At 35.5% G+C, this 20,696-nt stretch overlaps 2 protein-coding genes across 3 annotated transcripts in view; both read left to right on the plus strand.

The window, feature by feature from the left end:
• The first annotated feature begins 1,142 nt into the window (after positions 1–1,142).
• Positions 1,143–20,696, plus strand: part of LOC116711533 (sialic acid-binding Ig-like lectin 10) — a 66,415-nt gene continuing 46,861 nt past the window's right edge. For both annotated transcript variants that reach the window (XM_032550862.1, XM_032550863.1), the window contains exons 1-7: positions 1,143–1,264; positions 1,578–1,658; positions 1,849–2,235; positions 2,662–2,961; positions 3,038–3,283; positions 4,391–4,690; positions 13,520–13,765. In XM_032550862.1, coding sequence (XP_032406753.1) covers positions 1,586–1,658; positions 1,849–2,235; positions 2,662–2,961; positions 3,038–3,283; positions 4,391–4,690; positions 13,520–13,765 — 1,552 coding nt within the window. In that variant the 5' untranslated portion in view covers positions 1,143–1,264; positions 1,578–1,585. The remainder of the gene's footprint in view (positions 1,265–1,577; positions 1,659–1,848; positions 2,236–2,661; positions 2,962–3,037; positions 3,284–4,390; positions 4,691–13,519; positions 13,766–20,696) is intronic.
• Positions 10,161–13,449, plus strand: LOC116711563 (sialic acid-binding Ig-like lectin 12). Its single transcript, XM_032550900.1, has 4 exons — positions 10,161–10,271; positions 11,919–12,011; positions 12,200–12,586; positions 13,142–13,449. The coding sequence occupies exons 2-4, from the start codon at positions 11,927–11,929 to the stop codon at positions 13,447–13,449; spliced, it is 780 nt and encodes a 259-aa protein (XP_032406791.1). The 5' UTR covers positions 10,161–10,271; positions 11,919–11,926.

Consider the following 20,696-nt stretch of genomic DNA (forward strand, 5'->3'; position numbering starts at 1 on the left):
AAAAGGAGTCATTGGTGCTTAATTTTCTGGAGAAGCTGGTAAGAGCCAGAGTCCTGATTGATTTAATTGATGTTAATTATTCAAAAGGAGCCAGCGCAAATGAACAAACGTACAATGTTGTCAAAATGAGGTATGATGGAAGAATCTGACAGTGAACAAATAAAAACAAAACAAACCAGCTTATACACTGAGGCAGAGGTGGAAAATAACAAGGAACTAATCAGAGGTGATGAGGAACAGCTGTGGCAGAAAACAATAGGGAAACAAAAGGAGAGACACCAATCAAGTTACGTTGACTTGCATAGAACATTTCAGAAGCAAGACAGTTCAAAGCCTTTTAAATCATAAAAACATCATAGTGGAGTTAATTGTGAAACAAGCAATGAATATTACATTTTATTGAACTCCAGCATTATAATCATCAAGCAAATAAACATCAAATATGTTGATCAGGGTCCCTGTTACTGCTGATAATTAACACGACGAGGACACTCAAAGAAACTCCACATCAAGAATCCTGAAAAGAACAAAGCAACAAACTAAAACGCCAAATGCAAAGGAATAACAATAATGCCCAGAGAGAAATGAGGTGAATTATGGCACGATGTGATGACACGCATAGACAACAGAGAAACTCTGAAAAAAAGACAAAAAAATCAACAACTACTACCTGAAACGAAAACACAGTGGATCATCACGGTCATGACCATATTAGTCCTTCTCAGCTGCATCGTTATTTTTATTGCTAATGGTTATTTTTCATTAGTTTTTCAGCAGCAAATAAATATTGCCCTTTGATTGCCAAATCATTAAAATCTTATTTTTTCAGGATTGGTCATTGTATGATGGTGCTAGATAATAAAGAAAAACGACTGAAAGAAAATGTCAATTATGTTTTAAGTAACTGTAAAAAAAAAAAATAGAAATTTTTCTTAATAATCACTATAAATAACTAAACTTTGAAAACTAAAAGAAATCTACTGTTTTTCATAAAATCCCCCACCTATTCCTCATCTACAAATTAAAACTGTTATTCAACACATAGTGGACATCAGTGAGGTAGTTTATGGACATAATCAATCAACCACACCATAAAAGCAAATTCTGTACCCAACATCCTCTTTTACAAAAGAGGAAGAATGAGCACAGATACAGGCTTTCATACATCGGCTAGAGCAGGTTGCTTTTTAGATCTTTTCTCACCGGCGGAAATTTACGCTTTTCTTGATTTGGAGCAACTTTTATACAACTGCTAATTGACTGGGTAAGGGCATTTTATGAAGTTCACATATTTTTCAACTTTTAAAACAGAAAACTAACTTCTTCCTATTAAAATAGTAGAATTTAGTGTCCTTATTTTTACTCTATTTTGGAGACATGTAACTTATATATAAAGATATAAATGTATATGTGGTTGAATGTGATTGTCTTCTAACACAGTAGGAAGTGTATGTTCCTGTCTACTTTCTAGTATATGAGATCTGTTTTAATTCCCTGCCAAAGACGATGCAAGCTTTATAAAAAAAAAGACTTTGATGAGAAAATTGAAAAGTTGCTGATTCTGAAACCTTCTCCAGTTTGACAGATGAAGGTCTATCAGAGTCTGACTGAGAACATGCTGACAGTCAACATGTTACTGAGTGTCTTCTTTCTTCCAGGTGAGATGTTTGTTCACGTCCTTTCATTGGTAGAGGCCAGATAAATCACTTCAAGTCTAAAATATTTGATCATGATGTTGTCTATAGTCTCCACATGACAGATGCTGCAGCTGAACTGGAGTTTATGGATCATAAATTTTCTCTGCAGGCAGACTTTGCTCTTTATATTCACTATTGGTTTGGTTTTCAGGTGCTTTGACCGTTTACTGTGGTGTTTATAATCCTGGCCTCAGGATCACTACACCAAATAACATGGAAGCTCTGATTGGATCTTGTTTGCATATCCCATGTACCTATAACACAACGGAAAAATCATATAACAGCAGTAAAACTATCTATGGAATTTGGATGAAAGGTGGTGTAAATTTTGGGTCAAATCCAAGCCCTGTTATTTTCAACAGCAGTGGGTCAATTAACACCTTTTCACTGAATATTACTGGAAACCTGAAAGAGAAAAACTGCACCACTCTGTTTCCTAATCTAACAACAAGTCATACAGACAAATACTTCTTCAGAGTTGAGAACTGGCCATTCAGAGCAACAGCTTGTGCTGATCCTCTTCAAATAAAAGTTAAAGGTAAAAACATTTTCATCATGGAATGATATTATACAATGTTGTTCTGGTTAAATGGTTAAGCTTGAGTACTCCAAGCATATTTACACAATATGCTTTTACAGCCTTTGCAAGAAGAGCTAACAAGTTTTATCATTAGTTGAGTATCATTAGTTAACTATTTATTAGTTAGTGGCATTTGAATGTTTACATTAAGATCTTTCTGGAAATATATTAAGATATGGTCCAAATATTTATTATTTTGTTAATGTAAGACCAGAAAGTAACAGTTAACTTTAAGAAATGTTGTCTAAGTGTGTTGCAGATAGAGATGTCATAGTTCTTTTGCTTAGAACAATTTAACTGTTTTGGAGCACATTCAACAAATCTTTATTTAGTACAATGAATGTGCACTCTTTTTTTACAATGTGTGCCTAATTTAAACCCCAGATTCTCCTCAGCGTCCCAGCATTAATCTTCCCTCTGACCTGAAGGAGCATCAGTCTGTCACTGTAACCTGCTCAGCTTTCACTCCCTGTCCACAATCACCTCCTGAACTCACCTGGAATCTCCAACAAGACTCTCTCAGACAAACAGAGAAAAACTCAGATGGAACCTTTACAACTAAAATCCATAAGAACATCACTCTGTCAGACACACATGATGGATACAACATCAGCTGTACTGCCAGATATCCTGTGATTGGAGGAAACAAGACAGAAGTGAAAGCCGTAATGCTTAATGTTTCCTGTAAGTGATCCTGTCAGCAGGTCATGGTTCAGCTGTTTCTGATCAATAAAGTTCATGTGTGTCTCATTTTCCTCAGATGCTCCTAGAAACACCTCAGCATCCATCAGTCCATCAGGTTTGGTGTCAGCAGGTAGCAGGGTGGAGCTGAGCTGCTCCAGTAGAGCCAAACCTCCACCCAGCTTCACCTGGTTCTGGAATGGAATAAGAGTGTCAGAAAAACAAAAGTACAGCTTCAGTGTCACTAAGGAAGGAGAGTTTTACTGTGTGGCCAAAAATGATTTAGGAAATGAAACATCGTCCAGGATCTGTGTCAGTATTAAAGGTAAATGTTGTTACTTCTCCCTTCAAATCAATTCTGATTCTAGAAACGTAGATCAATAACATCAGAAGCAGTTACATGTGAGCACATAGTGATCAGAATCTGCTTGACCCCATATTTGGGATTTTATTATCTATTATCTATAATTTGCTCTTTTTTCAAGGTGTAATGGTTTTCCAACTTACACCTGCAATGATTTGAAAAGGAACCATTAAGAGCACAGATTCAAATTTAATGCAGTTTTTCTCTGATCCACCAACAAATCAAATTAGTTTTAGATGGTTTTGCCATTACAATTGATATTTGACCAGTGTTGTTATCAAAAATGGTAGATTTTAATCTAGAAGAAACCAATCTATAAGCACAATGCCAGTCTTCTTTATCCATTTTTAAATTATATTGTGATGTATGTTAAAGGTCACAGTTTGTCATGCACTCAGCTGTGGTAAAGCTTTATTAAACAGGACTGTAAGTATCAACTCCAATGACATAAATGAGGATGTTTGAGGACCTATCCTGCAACCGTCAAAGTGTAAGCCTGTCAAAAACATGGTGTTATTGTTCACAGTGAAGCAAGTTTCAAATCAAAATAGATTAAGTGCAGTAGTAACATAAAGAAAATAACATTTTCTAAACTATATAACTTGTACATGTAGCCAAGAATATGTCAAATAACTTCTGAAGAAATGATTTATGGTGTGAGGAGACAAAGATTGATCTGTTAAGACACAATGAGGCTTTAAGAGCAAATTAGAGAGCATGGAAGAGGTGGCTCTATGGCTACATTGAAAGTAGCAGTATTTCACAAAACTTGCAAAAATACAAATACTGAGGATATGGACTTGTGTTTTGCTGAATGTTGCAAATGTTTTTCGCACATTTGTAGTGGAAATGCAGCTACTTGTGCTAAATGCCTGGATTTTAGAAACAATGTGGTGTTTCATCAGGATGATAATATTGAACTGATATGAAAAATGCTTTTTTCAAAGGTTAACAGTCTAACATTAATTATATAAAACATTAAACTTTTAAAACTATACTTGATGTTTGTCTAAACTCCAAACTGGTACTTCCTCAAACTAATAATATGTTTCATATCTTATGTCCCAGATTCTCCTCAGCGTCCCAGCATTGATGTTCCCTCTGACCTGAAGGAGCATCAGTCTGTCACTGTAACCTGCTCAGCTTTCACTCCCTGTCCACAATCACCTCCTGAACTCACCTGGAATCTCCAACAAGACTCTCTCAGACAAACAGAGAAAAACACAGATGGAACCTTTACAACTAAAATCCAGGAGACCATCACTCTGTCAGACACACATGATGGATACAACATCAGATGTTCTGCCAGATATCCTGTGATTGGAGGAAACAAGACAGAAGTGAAAGCCGTAATGCTTAATGTTTCCTGTAAGTGATCCTGTCAGCAGGTCATGGTTCAGCTGTTTCTGATCAATAAAGTTCATGTGTGTCTCATTTTCCTCAGATGCTCCTAGAAGACACCTCAGCATCCATCAGTCCATCAGGTTTGGTGTCAGCAGGTAGCTGGGTGGAGCTGAAGCTGCTCCAGCAGAGCCAAACCTCCACCCAGCTTCACCTGGTTCAGGAACAGCAAAGATGGAGCCATGAATGTATCTATGGAGCAGGTTTATAGCTTCAATGTTTCTATGGGAGGAGAGTTTCACTGTGTGGCTACAAATGATCTGGGTCAACAAAAATCATCTGTGATCCTTGTCAGTGTTAATGGTAAATGTTTTAGCTCCAGTGAATCTTGCCTAAATGTTTCAAACTACCCTTCTAACACTAGCTATTTAATTTTTTTTGTCTGTTTTATTTGCTTGTCGAAAAGCCAACAGACATTTTGATGCAATGGGAATCGCAGTGGGAGTATCAGTGACCGTCTTCCTTATTGTTTGCCTCGGTGTGTCTTTTTGGTGAGTATCACAATTAAAATGTTACACAATGAAGATAACATTTTGTTCAAATCAGTAAGAGTGTGTTTAAAAAGCCTGTACAGGTTTTAGTTTTAACAGTATGTCTTTCTTTACATGCCTTTGCATTTTGAATAGTGCACTTCCTGTTGCAAATTAAATAAAAATAAAACCAGCAAAAATCTTAGTTCTTCCCTTCTTTGAAATGAGTCAAAGGGAATGTTTGGCTTGTAAAAAAAGCTGCAGCTTCTTGTGGTTATATGTAGAGTGAAGGGAAATAATTAGGTTTTTAGTCATATTATGATACCACAGAAAAAGTTTTCAACCGTTTTCTTTTTATTGTCTGTAGCAGCTTAAGGAAAATTTGCAGATTCTTTGTCTTTTTGGCTGTTTTGTGATTCAGTGGACTGATAGCTTTATATTTCCTTACATTGTCTTTGTGTTTCTGCACAGTCTATCATTTTTTGCCTTAGTTTTTCTGTTTGCCACTCTCCAGTCAAACCTTTGTTCAAAAACACTCTTCTCCTGTACTGAGAAAAATGCACAAATGTTTTAGTTTTCTGTAATTCTGGAATTAACACTGACTATTAAATGTCTTCTGATGGTAGCAGTGCAAATAGTAAACAGCATTTGCCATATAGACATATGATTTTGACAGTAAACTGTTTAATATGGCTACTGATGTTGGACGGCTTTTACTTGTTGTGGTGTTGTTTATGCTGAACGTTTGATCCAGGCAACATCAGACTTTAGATAAGTATTGATATTAATAAAAATGTAAAGAACGACCCAGAATGTTAAACAAATAGGAGAAAAGACAATGTATACATAAATTAGTAATATCTAGGAAGAATGAAACACATCTAACAGCTGTGAAACACTGCAGCCTAATGGACTAAGAGCACAATAACAGCCGTCTATGATTTCACCTTCTAGCTTCAGCAATGTCTACATTTGTTGCCAGAAAATGTTTTTACTTCACAGGCTTTACTAAACTGATGAGAGCCTCTTCACTGTCAATGAAACGGTTTTTTGTAATAAATTACATTTTATGCATCATGTTTTTGAGCAAACATTAGAAGATAATGTCAAGAAAATGTCAATTTCAATCAATCAATCAATCAATCAATCAATCAATCAATCAATCAATCAATCAATCAATCAATCAATCAATCAATCAATCAATCAATCAATCAATCAATCAATCAAATTTTATTTGTATAGCACATTTCAGCAGCAAGGCATTTCAAAGTGCTTTACATCATTACAAACACAGAAACACAATGCAACGTAGAATCAATAATCAAAACACAGCATTAAGTCAAGTTCCATCAATAAATTTGTAATTGATTACGTTTCAAATACAATTCTAAACAGGTGGGTTTTTAGTCGAGATTTAAAAGAAGTCAGTGTTTCAGCTGTTTTACAGTTTTCTGGAAGTTTGTTCCAAATTTGTGGTGCATAGATGCTGAAAGCTGCTTCTCCTCGTTTGGTTCTGGTTCTGGGGATGCAGAGCAGAACCAGAACCAGAAGACCTGAGAGGTCTGGAAGGTTGATACAACAACAGCAGATCTTTAATGTATTGTGGTGCTAAGCCGTTCAGTGATTTATAAACTAACAACAGTATTTTAAAGTCTATTCTTTGAGCTACAGGGAGCCAGTGCAGGGACTTTAAAACTGGTGTTATGTGCTCTATCTTCCTGGTTTTAGTGAGAACGCCAGCAGCAGCATTCTGGATCAGCTGCAGCTGTTTGATTGAGATAATTCAAGAGATAATTCAATCAAAAGGAAAGGAAAGAATGACAATTTGTGGAAAATACTTAGCTTCAGAGGACTTGTCTCATTTTCTGTGTTGCCATGGTTATTGTTATCGATGTTTAGACAAATTATTTCTTATATTACAAATGTATAACCAAACTGGTGTCAAATTAACACCATGAGGAAAAAGTATTTTTTGTCCCACTTAAAACCCTTAATATCCACTTTGATTATACCTGAAACTTTATCCCTGAAAATGACCTCTTGTTTGTCTTTCAGTTATTGTTTAACTTGACCAGGATGTGATTAAACTGATGTCTATCTTCTAATGTTTGCTTCACATAAAGTCTTGACTGTCTTGGGTCTTTGCATTATCACCTGAAGCACAGTAGAAATCTTCTGCAATCTAATGTCTTCCAGGTGCTTTAAGTTCAAACATTCAAATCTACAAAAGAGTCAGGTGAGGAAATGTTCATCGTCCTGCGTGCAGCACTGCAGTGTGCTGTCATGTTTGTGGCCACATCAGCATGAATAACTAACGCATGTCTCATTATTTTCCACAGAGTCAAACAGGCATTGAGGCTGATGCTCCGATGTCAGAAGTCTACCAAACAGAAGGGGAAGTTAATTATGGGGAAATTAACTTCATCAAAAAGACACCCGAGGCTTCCTCTTCGCCAGTGCAGAGCAGTGACCAGCAGGAGACGGTGTACGCTCAGGTCAAAGTGTCAACGGCGGAAAACTCCTCGACACAGACCGGCTGAGAGTCCAGAGAGTCTCTACGCTCAAGTGAAGAAAAAATAATGTTTCCTTGTTAAATATGAAACACTGAGTTTTATTTTCTTTTACACAATCAATTAGTTCATGTCAGACCTTAAGGGAATCTGCTTCTCTCAATGTGTGGATCCTTTTTGTCACTTTTAATTAAATGCTTTTCAATGATTCAAGATGAATGGATGAATGAATGAATGAATGAATGAATGAATGAATGAATGAATTATGTGATGCATTCCACCGGATCAAAGCTAATGCTTACATACTGTATTCCATAGTTTGAATACATTTTATTATATGTTTATCAATTAATGCAACATAAATACAAATGAACAAGTTATATAGGCAGGAAATACTCATTATATGTAGTTGTAAAAATAAACACCCGCACATGCACAAATACCTCACACTTTATTAGGGAATATGTCTGAAAAGGAGTATGGAGAAGTAGAGTTTGTTTAATCACCGTCCTTCACATGCAGTGGTTGTTGGCATAAATAATCTTCTTGTTTCCGCTGAGTCAAAAATGCTTCAAAGTCAAAATTTAAATGATATACACTATAACCTTATGCCCACTCTATCAGTCAAAGACTTCTGAATATTATGAGCTAATGAATTTAGCTTCATACATCATCTGCGATATTTGAAATTCTATCTAATCGGGCAGTGTGCAAAGACAGGAAATGATAAGTAAACTATTAGTTTGGTCATAAAAACCTACCCTGTGAATCATTCTGATGACTATTTTTTGATATAAGGGTAATGGTCAAAGCGTTGCCCCAAACTTCAACACAGTAACTTAAATATGGCAAAATTAAGAGCATATGACCGCAGTGTGATTCAGAAAATGTCTAGATTTAACATATTTTCTGAGGTTTCCAGCAGATATTTTAATTAAATGTATTAATATTAGTAATTATTACTATTATTAAATGTATTAATATTAAAAGCCTCTTTCAGTTTACATAACTCTGAATGGATTTCTGCAAAGAAATATTGTGAATTTTGTTCGAAAAATAAATGCATCGTCTGCAAACAGAACTGAATTAAGCATTTTTGAAGCCTCACAAAAATGAGATACTGTACAGAATATCAACAGTGTTAAGTCCCAATACTGACCTCTGCAGGCCACCATAAACAATGTCCAAGCGTGATGACAATAAGTCACCCACTGTCATTTGTACAAATTGTTGCCTTTTGTTGAGACAGCTCTTCATCCAGTGTAGAACTTCTCCTCTTATACTAAAGCGCTCCAAGTTCTTGAATAGTATTTCATGAATAAATTGTATCAAAAACTGTTTTGAAATGAATAAATGTCTTTTTGTCTAACAAGCTGCTGATTTCTTCTAATCTTATTGCTGTGAATCTTTGTGACCTAAATCCATATCGACTCTCAGAGAGAGTTGATGTTTACCGATAAATCTATCCAGTCTTCCAATAAGTAAGTTGTGTCCTTCGTCAGCTGATCACTAATATCATTAATTAGTTATCCACATATTGCCCTGCTTGCAAAAAGATTTTGACATGCTTATTGCGTTCTATTTTTGTTTCGTTTACATGAAAACAGCAAAGTCTTTGCACAGGAGTGAGTAAAACATTTAATTACTACTGTACCAAATGGATCAGATTAAACCCACCCATTCCTTCTCTGCACCTGCTTCATTTGGTTGACTTCACCAGATGGCTGTAACCTAAATGAAAGGCGACAAAGAGCTGAGATGCATCATAGACAGGTCACCATAGGAACAGAAACAAGCAGCTACACACACACCCACCCGCTCACACACACACTATTAAGGAGAATTCAGTGTTGCTGGTTATTCTGCAGTAGCTGTTGGACCTTCTTGCTGTGAGCAGCAAAATCAGACGTTGAGTTTTGGTAACTCTAACTAGCTTGTCTGTGATCTTCACAGCAGGACCAGATGTTCTCTTTTATAGTTTTCTGATAACATATATCAAAATTGCTTCAGTAATTGTGGTGTGATTGGTTCTCCCTGTGGGCTGAAAATTAAGGATCCTTCACTCTTCATGACCGGAAACCAAACAAATCTCATTTGCTGTCGAAGTCGAAGTCGTGTACGAAATATTCAAGCTGTTTTCAAGACACGTTGAGGAATGAACTGTAAAAAAGGGAATGGAGCTCCCACTTAAATAACTGAGTTAGCTTGTTACAATTAATCCACTTAAGTTTGTCAGGGTTCATTTATTTGTGTTTGTTTAACGTGACAACTTAATGAACTTAATATTTTCATTTGGATGCCACTTAATTTGATTATTTGTGACAACAAATCTCAGATATTTTTGTTTTTAAGTTGGAGCATGTGTTTTCTTTTTTCAGTATATCAATGTGCATTTCCAGTTGCTAATACATGCTCTGACAATCAAATTAAAATCAAACCAACATCCTCTTTTGAAGAAGAAAGCATAAATACAGCCGTTGTCTTTGACACAACGTTATATTTTTAAAATAGAGAAGTTCGTCCCTGGATCCACAGCTCATCAGATGAAACACATTATTTGACTGAAAGGTAAATCCTTGAACATTTTTGGCTTCTGATTCAGATGAGAGAATGTTTGTGTTTATCTATTTATGACTTTGAGTCCCAAAACCACACGGCTTCTTACTTTGGAAACATTTTAAAATTTCTTCAAACTGTGGTTTTCTATTTGAATTTTATCTTGTCCTTGGTTTGTCTGAAATGAAACCTGTGTTTTATTCAGCAGTGACGTTGATTTAAAACACAAATAGTGAACTGTAATTCTCTGATCTTTTTGTCCAGTCTAAGAGACTGGCAGCTCTGCTGACAATCAACATGTTGATATATAAACACTCCAACCAAGCATGCAGAAAATAAGCTTAATTTTGAAGATTGATACTGTCTACAAAATACTGACCTGAGTTTCTGCATGCTTGGTTGGCGTGTTTTCAAAGAAATTTCTAGTTTTGTTTAATTTTGCTAAGATGTGCTGACAGAGTAAAAAAATAAAATAAATGAAAAAAATAAAAATAAAACAAATAATACATATATTGGTACATGTCATGTAAAGTAAAACATATTCCTGTCTTTTAACTTCAAAATGTAGTTTTGTTTCAAGTCATTTTGGGCCTAAATGTGTTTGTGTTGGATATGCAATCACAACCACATCTTGTTAATATTGGTTATCTTCATATTTTCATTTATTTTATTATCATTAGTTACAAATGACATCACACATACGTTACACAGATCTAAAATCAGCTTCAAATCTGTCAAAAACTGTGTTTCTTCCTTTTCTTACCCTGGTAGATTGGTGAGTGGAAATATAAATCTATTTTTTCAAAAATGTATCTGCACACAACACATGAGATTGTGCGCAGTAGAAATTGTTATGTAGAGATGCAAAGGGAAGCAATGCAAATTTCTATTCATTATTTTTATGCACTTTGTTCTCTGCCACGCTATGAATAGTTCAGAGGGAGGCGTACATCCTCCTGTTTCAAATAAAGGCATTGAAAAAAAGCCTTCTTCTTCCTTTTCTTGTTCTTCTTTTTGTCTCTTTGCAATTGAAAAGAGGGCTGACAGAAAACAAACTGCCATGCTTCTTCTTTTCCATGCTCCATGTTAATTCACACAATTTATTTTTGCGTGAAAATAAATCGTCATCCAAAAATTGCATCCCCTTTTAGAACAGGAACAAAGAGATTGTGCTTGATTTCACACAATATATGCTTTTAAACAAACAGGTCTGCATGATTTTCTTATCAGCCAGATGGTTTTAACACATTCCTTGATTTGGAGAAATTTTATTTTATTGCCTCAATTCTACATTGATTGGGTAAGAAGTGAACATCTCTATGAATTATACAGTTATTCACATTTGCCATGACTCTGTTAGCTCAACTTGTCTGCAATTGCACTATTACAGAGTAATTATATTTTTCTCAGTTTGGTGTAAATCATTTTTCATTCACTTCATTGTGTGTTTCTTATTTGAGTTCAATCAGTTGATTCCTACTTCTAACACAGTAACACTGAGTAAGTAACACTAACACTTCTAACCTGTCATTCTTCTGTATTTCCTAGTTTATATTAGGTCAGTTTTAATTCATTGTCAAAGACGATACAAACTTTATTCAAAAGAGACTTTAATTTGAAAAAACTGAAATGTAATTTTTTTTCTGACATCTTCTCCAGTTTGACAGATGAAGGTCAATCAGAGTCTGATGGCGGCTCTGACTGAGAACATGCTGATCGTCAACATGTTACTGAGTGTCTTCTTTCTTCCAGGTGAGATGTTTGTACTCCTCTATTTGGAGCAAACACATGAATAATTTGTAGTCAGAAATGTTTGATTCTGATTTTGTTTAAAGGCTTCACATGTAACATGATAAAACTGAACTGGAATTTATTGGATTATGAACTTTCTCTACACTTGTCTTGCTTCACATTATGTTCATTTTTATTCTGGTTTACAGGTGCTTTGACTGATTACTGTGGTGTTAATATACCTGCTCTCAATATCACTACACCAAATAACATGGAAGCTCTGACTGGATCTTGTTTGCAAATCCCATGTACCTATAACACAGATCATCCTACATATAACAGCAGTAAAACTATCTATGGAGTTTGGATGAAAGGTGGTGTAAATCTTTTGTCCATTCCGAGCTTTGTTATTTTCAACAGCAGTGGGTCAATTAACACCTATTCACTGAATATTACTGGAAACCTGAAAGAGAAAAACTGCACCACTCTGTTTCCCAATCTAACAACAAGTCACACAGACAAATACTTCTTCAGAGTTGAGAACGTTGTCTACAGGGCAACAGCTTGTGCTGATCCTCTTCAAATAACAGTTAAAGGTAAGAGCATTTTTTTGTCAATATACTATTGTGATTCTATGGTGATCTGTTTTATATATTAGGGACAGCTTGCTGGTTTCCCTGTGAATTTGTAAAGCTAGAAAGTTCAAGTTTCTTTCCAAAGACTTAGAAAAAAAAACATTTTCTGTGGTTACTATTCAAACAATATAACGAGAATAGACAAATGAATGAAATTGGATTTACTATGGTGACAGGAACAATACATTTCTCTAGATCAATTGTTCACTCTACTGTACAGTAAATTTGCAGCAAATAGTGCTTTCATGGTGCTTGGTGTCGATGTTGGACTTAAAGTCGTGTAAGTTGTGTCCTTGTCAGAGACACTTCATCCTCCTTGCCTGCTGCTGATGTAGTCCAGGACAGCAGTGGCTACATCAGTGTGTGAATGAAACTTTGGAGTCCTTTGGTCTAGATAAAGTGCTACAGAAGTAAACGCTATTTACCTTTTGAACTGTTAGCAATTTATTTAAGAAATACCAATGTGTCTGAATATCTGTTTTGTTTCTAAGTTGTTGCTCTAATGTTTAAATATAGATTCTCCTTGGAGTCCCAGCATTAATCTTCCCTCTGACCTGAAGGAGCATCAGTCTGTCACTGTAACCTGCTCAGCTTTCACTCCCTGTCCACAATCACCTCCTGAACTCACCTGGAATCTCCAACAAGACTCTCTCAGACAAACAGAGGAAAACACAAATGGAACCTTTACAACTAAAATCCAGGAGAACATCACTCTGTCAGACACACATGATGGATACAACATCAGCTGTTCTGCCAGATATCCTGTGATTGGAGGAAACAAGACAGCAGAGACAGAAGTGACTCTCAATGTTTCATGCAAGTGATCCTGTCAGCAGGTCATGGTTCAAAAATGTTTCTGATCAGTAAAGTTCATGTGTGTCTCATTTTCCTCAGATGCTCCTAGAAACACCTCAGCATCCATCAGTCCATCAGGTTTGGTGTCATCAGGTAGCTGGGTGGAGCTGAGCTGCTCCAGCAGAGCCAAACCTCCACCCAGCTTCACCTGGTTCAGGAATGGAATAAAAGTGTCAGAAAAACAAAATTACAGCTTCAGTGTCACTGAGGAAGGAGAGTTTTATTGTGTGGCCAAAAATGATTTAGGAAATGAAACATCGTCCAGGATCTGTGTCAGTATTAAAGGTAAATGTTGTTATTTCTCACTTCAAATCAATTCTGATTCTAGAAATGTAGATCAATAACAACAGAAGCAGTTACATGTGAGCACATAGTGATCAGAATCTGCTTGACCCCATATTTGGGATTTTTATTATCTATTATCTATAATTTGCTCTTTTTTCAAGGTGTAATGGTTTTCCAACTTACACCTGCAATGATTTGAATAGCAAGCATTAAGAGCACAAGATTCAAATTTAATGCAGTTTTTCTCTGATCCACCAACAAATCTAATTAGTTTTAGATGGTTTTGCCATTACAATTGATATTTGACCAGTGTTGTTATCAAAAATGGTAGATTTTAATCTAGAAGAGACCAATCTATAAGCACAATGCCAGTCTTCTTTATCCATTTTTAAATTATATTGTGATGTATGTTAAAGGTCACAGTTTGTCATGCACTCAGCTGTGGTAAAGCTTTATTAAACAGACTGTAAGTATCAACTCCAATGACATAAATGAGGATGTTTGAGGACCTATCCTGCAACCGTCAAAGCATAAGCCTGTCAAAAACATGGTGTTATTGTTCACAGTGAAGCAAGTTTCAAATCAAAATAGATTAGTGCAGTATTAACATAAAGAAAATAACATTTCCTAAACTATAAAACTTGTACATGTAGCCAAGAATATGTCAAATAACTTCTGAAGAAATGATTTATGGTGTGAGGAGACAAAGATTGATCTGTTAAGACACAGTGAGGCTTTAAGAGCAAATTAGAGAGCATGGAAGAGGTGGCTCTATGGCTACATTGAAAGTAGCGTATTTCACAAAACTGCAAAATAAAAACACTGAGGATAATGGACTTGTGTTTTGCTGAATGTTGCAAATGTTTTTTCGCACATTTGTAATGGAAATGCAGCTACTTGTGCTGAAAATCTGGATTTTAGACACAATGTGGTGTTTCATCAGGATGATATTATTGAACTGATATGAAAAATGTTTTTTCAAAGGTTAACACAGTCTAACATTAATGATATAAAACATTAAACTTTTAACACTTGATGTTTGTCTAAACTCATAACTGGTACTTCTTCACACTAATATGTTTCATATCTTATGTCCCAGATTCTCATTTGAGTCCCAGCATTAATCTTCCCTCTGACCTGAAGGAGCATCAGTCTGTCACTGTAACCTGCTCAGCTTTCACTCCCTGTCCACACTCACCTCCTGAACTCACCTGGAATCTCCAACAAGATTCTCTCAATCAAACAGAGAAAAACACAAATGGAACCTTTACAACTAAAATCCAGGAGAACATCACTCTGTCAGACACACATGATGGATACAACATCAGATGTTCTGCCAGATATTCTGTGATTGGAGGAAACAAAACAGAAGTGAAAGCCGTAATGCTTAATGTTTCATGTAAGTGATCCTGTCAGCAGGTCATGGTTCAGCTGTTTCTGATCAATAAAGTTCACGTGTGTCTCATTTTCCTCAGATGCTCCTAGAAACACCTCAGCATCCATCAGTCCATCAGCTTTGGTGTCAGCAGGTAGCTGGGTGGAGCTGAGCTGCTCCAGCAGAGTCAAACCTCCACCCAGCTTCACCTGGTTGTGGATCAGCAAACATGGAGCCACTAATGTGTCTGTGGGGCAGGTTTACAAATTCAACTCTACTGAGGAAGAAAAGTTTTACTGTGTGGCTACAAATGATCTGGGTCAACAAAAATCATCTGTGATTCTTGTTGATATTAAAGGTAATACATTAACTTCCACGCATCTTGTCATGTTCTATAAAGAATTACTGTTAGTACAAATTTTAGCTTATAAAGAAAATAAAAAAAATAAAACATCAAATTGGAAATATTTGCATTAAAAAATAATTATGAGGATTCACTTCATTGTCTTTCTTGTTGCAGATGATCAGTCATCTGAATTCCAGATCCTTAATATATTGAAGATCCTGGGGATTGTATTGCTCTGCACTAGCATCATCATCTTTGAGTGGTGAGATGCTTTTCTATGAGTTGATACTTTGCAGCTGCTGTTAGACGTTGGTGTTTAAATATTTGTTGTTCTTTCAGGTGGTTCAGATTCTCCAAGAAACCAAAGAAGGTAAACTAACTGAGTTGTTTTCATTGTAGCACAAACAATGTGTTGCAATTTGTTAGAAAAGATTGTTCAGGCGACAATATTTTATTTTATGTCGAAGGATTTTAGAAATGGTTAATGTGAAAATCCAGTGTCCTTATCATAAATGATAAATATTCTGCATATATATAATACTTAAACTTCTAAAATTAGAGGCTACAGTGAGTTACATTCCCTCAAACACATCCATATACTGATGTACAGGATCATTAGGTAACTCAGGGTTCAATTTTACCCAAAGACACTTCAACCATGATGAAAGGAAGCTGGAATTGAACTCAACCAAATTTCAGACAAATACCACAAAGCTACAATTTACCATCTCATTAAAGGACAATTTTGTACGTTTAGTTGGGAATCCAGTGAGACTGAAAGTCTCCAGTTTGCAGTTTGTGTGTTGATCTTCCTTTTACCCTTCGATTCTTTATCTTTGTTAGTTGATTTTCTTCATTAAAATATCCACAATATGCTCCGTCTACCCCCTGCTGCGATTGTGTCCACTCCCACACACATCATGATATTGAGTTTATGTCAAATGATTTCATAAACGGTTGAAACTGCAGTATGTAAACTTAATTACATATTTTCTTTTTCAACTGTCACTATGTTGTGACATTTTGGTGTGAGAACTGCTATAATGATTCGCCCACTCAGCTCCTTCAGACTAGCCAGCAGCAATTTGCAAACACTTGCTTGAACTGTGCATCTGCTGAGCTCATTAAGTGCAACACCTGCTATGGGGTTAATAGAGGAGCAACGTTGTGATGACTTCCTGAATGCTGAGTGAGCAAAAGTTTCTTAAAGAGACAATTTTCCCAATTTCAAGTAGGAAGTCAAATTTCTATTAAGTCACATTTAATATTTGTGTAATACATGCTTTTTTTTTTAAAAAAAATTGTGAATCCAGTGAGACTAAAACTAGAGGACTAGTTTTAATTTCCTACAAACAATTTGAAGCTCAAGTAAGTTGACTTTAAAAAAAAGAGTTTTTGCTTTATGTCTACAGAAAACAGAGGAGCTAATCTATGTCAACAATATGGTGATGACTAAAGCATCATGAGCAGTAAGGAGACCAGGAAGATGTCAAGAAGAGGAGAGAGATGATTTTTTTTTATCCATTTATTTTTCTTTCCAATTGTTCAAATTGTTAAGAGGCTTTTTCCTATCTGCAAGACCCAGTTGCTGAAAGGCTGGATAGACCCTGAAAGGATCTCCAGTCCATCACATCACCAAGGCCTCTTGACAGTGGGAGGATTTATTATTTCTATCCATCCATCTAGTGTTTTGTGTCCAGTTGTTAAAGTTTGTGTCTCAAGAGGCTGTTTCCTATCTGCAAAAGACCAGATGATGAAAGGCTGGAAACACTGTTCATCACATCTCCAGTCGTTGTGTTTAGACATGATTTATTATTTCTTGATACTTGTTTCTGCATTTAGATGTGATGATACCTATGGAGTAAATAGTAATGCATTTGTGGACCACTGAGCGATTAAAACAGCTGTAAAAAATGCTAAAAAATAAAGAGGTGGTGGGAGTGAAGCAGAACTTCTGCTGAATGTAAAAGTTTTGTCTCTAAACAGGTGAAGTAGATTTATTTTTAATAGCTGGCTTTCTCTTTATTACTGCTTCATACAGGCATGTGTGGTTTTAATTTTTTACTGATTTAAAAAAAATGATACTGAATATTTCTGCTGACATGAAGTGTGAAGCATAAATGTCACCAGTCTTGTATTTTATTCTGTTTCAGATGTTTAAATGAGTAAATGTAATATCATGGAAATTTTAATCAGCTATTGTTTGCTGCTATCAGTGCATGAAATCATTCTCAAGCAGGCAGAACAAATATAGCTACATATATACATTTATGTAAGCACAAACTATTTTCCTTGACTCTGTAAATTGTAACATTGAATTTGAATAAAGAAGAGTGAATATAACTTGACATTGGTCATGATTTTGTAACACTCAACCAAAGTCCAATGAATCTTTGGGTGTATATTGAATTACAGTGACTTTCATCAAATGAATTTCATCTATTTTCTTTTACTCAGCACTTGATTTAAACAAGTTGGAGATCTTTTGAGGTAAAAAAAAGTTTTAAAAATGTACTTTTTGTCTACACTGTAAAGAAAAACGTCTCTAATTTCCTGTAAAATACCAGCAGCTGTGGTTGAAGGAATTTTACCGTATTTATCGGGTAAAACTCCAGCAACCACAGCTGCTGATATTTTACCATAAATTAGATATGTCTTTTTTTTAATTCATTTTTTTACAGTGTAGTTAGATCAGACACCATTCGCTGGTGGACATGTTGTCTTCCTGTCTTCCTTCTTGCAGGAATCAATAAAGTGTTGGCTGAGTGAAAATCACTGATTGCTGTGTGGTAGCTGAAAGTGACGCATTGTTTTTCTTTTCTGTCTTTTAAGTTACAAATAGACAATGAGCATTGTATTCCTAATCCTGACCTTAGTGGACTTTAACCAGCCACTAGGGGTCAGCATTATCAACTACAAAGGGAGAGTTACACTTAGATTAAATCCATTTACAATTTATGGCATAACTTCATAAGGGATTTAGATCTTATTTTATTCCAGGGCATAAGTAGAAGTAGAATTGAATAAAAGTGCATGCCACATCTTTTGCATTTGTTCAACAAATTGATAATGGAAAAATTTCCTTTCACTGCGTTTTACTCTATTGCGCATCAAAGCAATAGATGAACAATAGAGAACAACAACAAGTGGTTGTTATGTGACATAAAATGAAAAACTTAAAGGGGTTTCATTACTTTTGCAAATTACACTAATCAGAAAATAGGTCTGATTACCATGCTTGGTTATTCTACTGTTTTAAAAATGACTTCTGGTTCTCTAGTGGAATTGTTTTTCTTTTGGTGACAGAAAATATATTTCACTTCAATTGGAATGGAAAACTTTTTAAACCTATTCATGACATTCTCACCAAATCTTTCAAAAGGGGCTTGCAAACCTTTTATAAACCCCAGCACACACTCACTTTAAAGGAGAATTCAGTGTTGCTGGTAATCCTACAATAGATGCTGGAGGAATCTTATAGCTGTGAGCTGAGTTGGAGCTAACTACCACCTGACTGCAGCAAAACCAGAAATCCAGTGTTGCTAACCTCACTTAGCTTAAATGTGATGTAGTTGAAGTTCTTTTCTCCTCTGAAGTCTCCTGATGATGTATCTGTACATCCTGTTTGTTTTCTTCATCAGCTTTTGAGTCATTAGTTCTCCTTGTGGGTTAAAAATGAAGCAAATTTAATAAACTATGCTCAGCAAATCTGATCAAACTTGTTATGTACATCCATTTCTGAGCAGACTAACAAAATCCTCCACCTATTCCATGTCTAAATATCCAAACTGTTGTTCAACACAGTTGGAGGTAAGTCAGTAAGTTAAAATGTGTGTGTGTGTGTGTGTGTGTGTGTGTTTACAGGTGCTCATACATATTCTGACAACCAAATTAAAAACCAGCCAACATCCTTCTTTCTTTTAAAAGAAGAAGTTAGTATAAATATAGCTGTGAGCTTCAAAACTGCTGGTTTGTAGAAAAAAAGAAGTGATTTCCTTTTCTGCCGCTCATCAGCTGAAATTCACACTTTACGTCATTTACAGGTAATTTATCAAACTATTTTAACTTCAGATTCTTCAGATGAAATTTCTTTAGCAGTTTTTTTATTCCAATTTTGTTTTACCATGAAAAATAAATTGCGATGCCTATGTTTAAAGTACCTGTCCTATATTTAATGGGCAATTTACCTATTTTTTTGCATTTTATACTGAAATTGTGAACATCTGAAGATTCATGTGGTTTTGATTATTTTTTCAACACAGCAAATTGGAATTTAAGTTTCTGATTTTGCTGCTTTATTTAGAAGTGACTTTGGTTTCTAACAAAAATATTAACCCTTAATTCTCTGGTATTTTAATCCATTTCTAAGAGAGCTGACAGAGGACTGTGAGAGTGATGGCAGCTCTGTCTGTGAACCTGCTGGCAGTATTGAGTGCCGTCTTTCTTCCAGGTGAGCCGTTTGTTTAATTCTTTTCACCTGGAGACATCACATGAAATGTTTCATCCTGACATTGTTTTAAGCTCCACAAATTAAATGCTGTGGCTGAACTGGAGTTTCTAGCTCATGAAATGTGTCTGCAGTCAATCTTTTCTTCATGTTATCTGTTTTTACAGGTGACTTCGCTGATTGTCCCAATCCAATCCTTATTGCTAACACACCTGGGCAGATTGAAGCTCTGAATGGATCTTGTTTGCAAATCCCATGTAACTACAATTCAACACATTATACGTATAACAACAGGAGACCCATCTATGGAGTTTGGTTGAAAAATATCTCAAATTTCAATGCCAAACCAAGCCCTGTTATTTTCAACAGCAGTAGGTCAGTTAACATATTTTCACTGAATATGACTGGAAACCTGAGTGAGGAAAGTTACACCACTCTGTTTACTGATTTAGAGACTAGTTATACTGACAGTTACTTCCTCCGAATTGAGAACGGGAAATTTAAGGCAACAGATGTTTGTCATCCTCTTCAGATAAAAGTTAGAGGTAAGATAATTGTTGTTTTTATATACCAGTACAGACCAAAAGTTTGGACACACTTTCTCTTTGAATTCAATGAGAAGGTGTGTCCAAACTTTTGGTCTGAACTGAACTGTACTATTGTAACTGCAATGTTGTTAAAAATCAATCATATTTCTGATATTTAGGAATTTTTTTTTCTCACTCAAACAAGTTTTTTCCCTGATGGGAAATGAGATTTACAG

Source organism: Xiphophorus hellerii, chromosome 21, assembly GCF_003331165.1.
Source record: "Xiphophorus hellerii strain 12219 chromosome 21, Xiphophorus_hellerii-4.1, whole genome shotgun sequence".
Classification (NCBI taxonomy): Eukaryota; Metazoa; Chordata; class Actinopteri; order Cyprinodontiformes; family Poeciliidae; genus Xiphophorus; species Xiphophorus hellerii.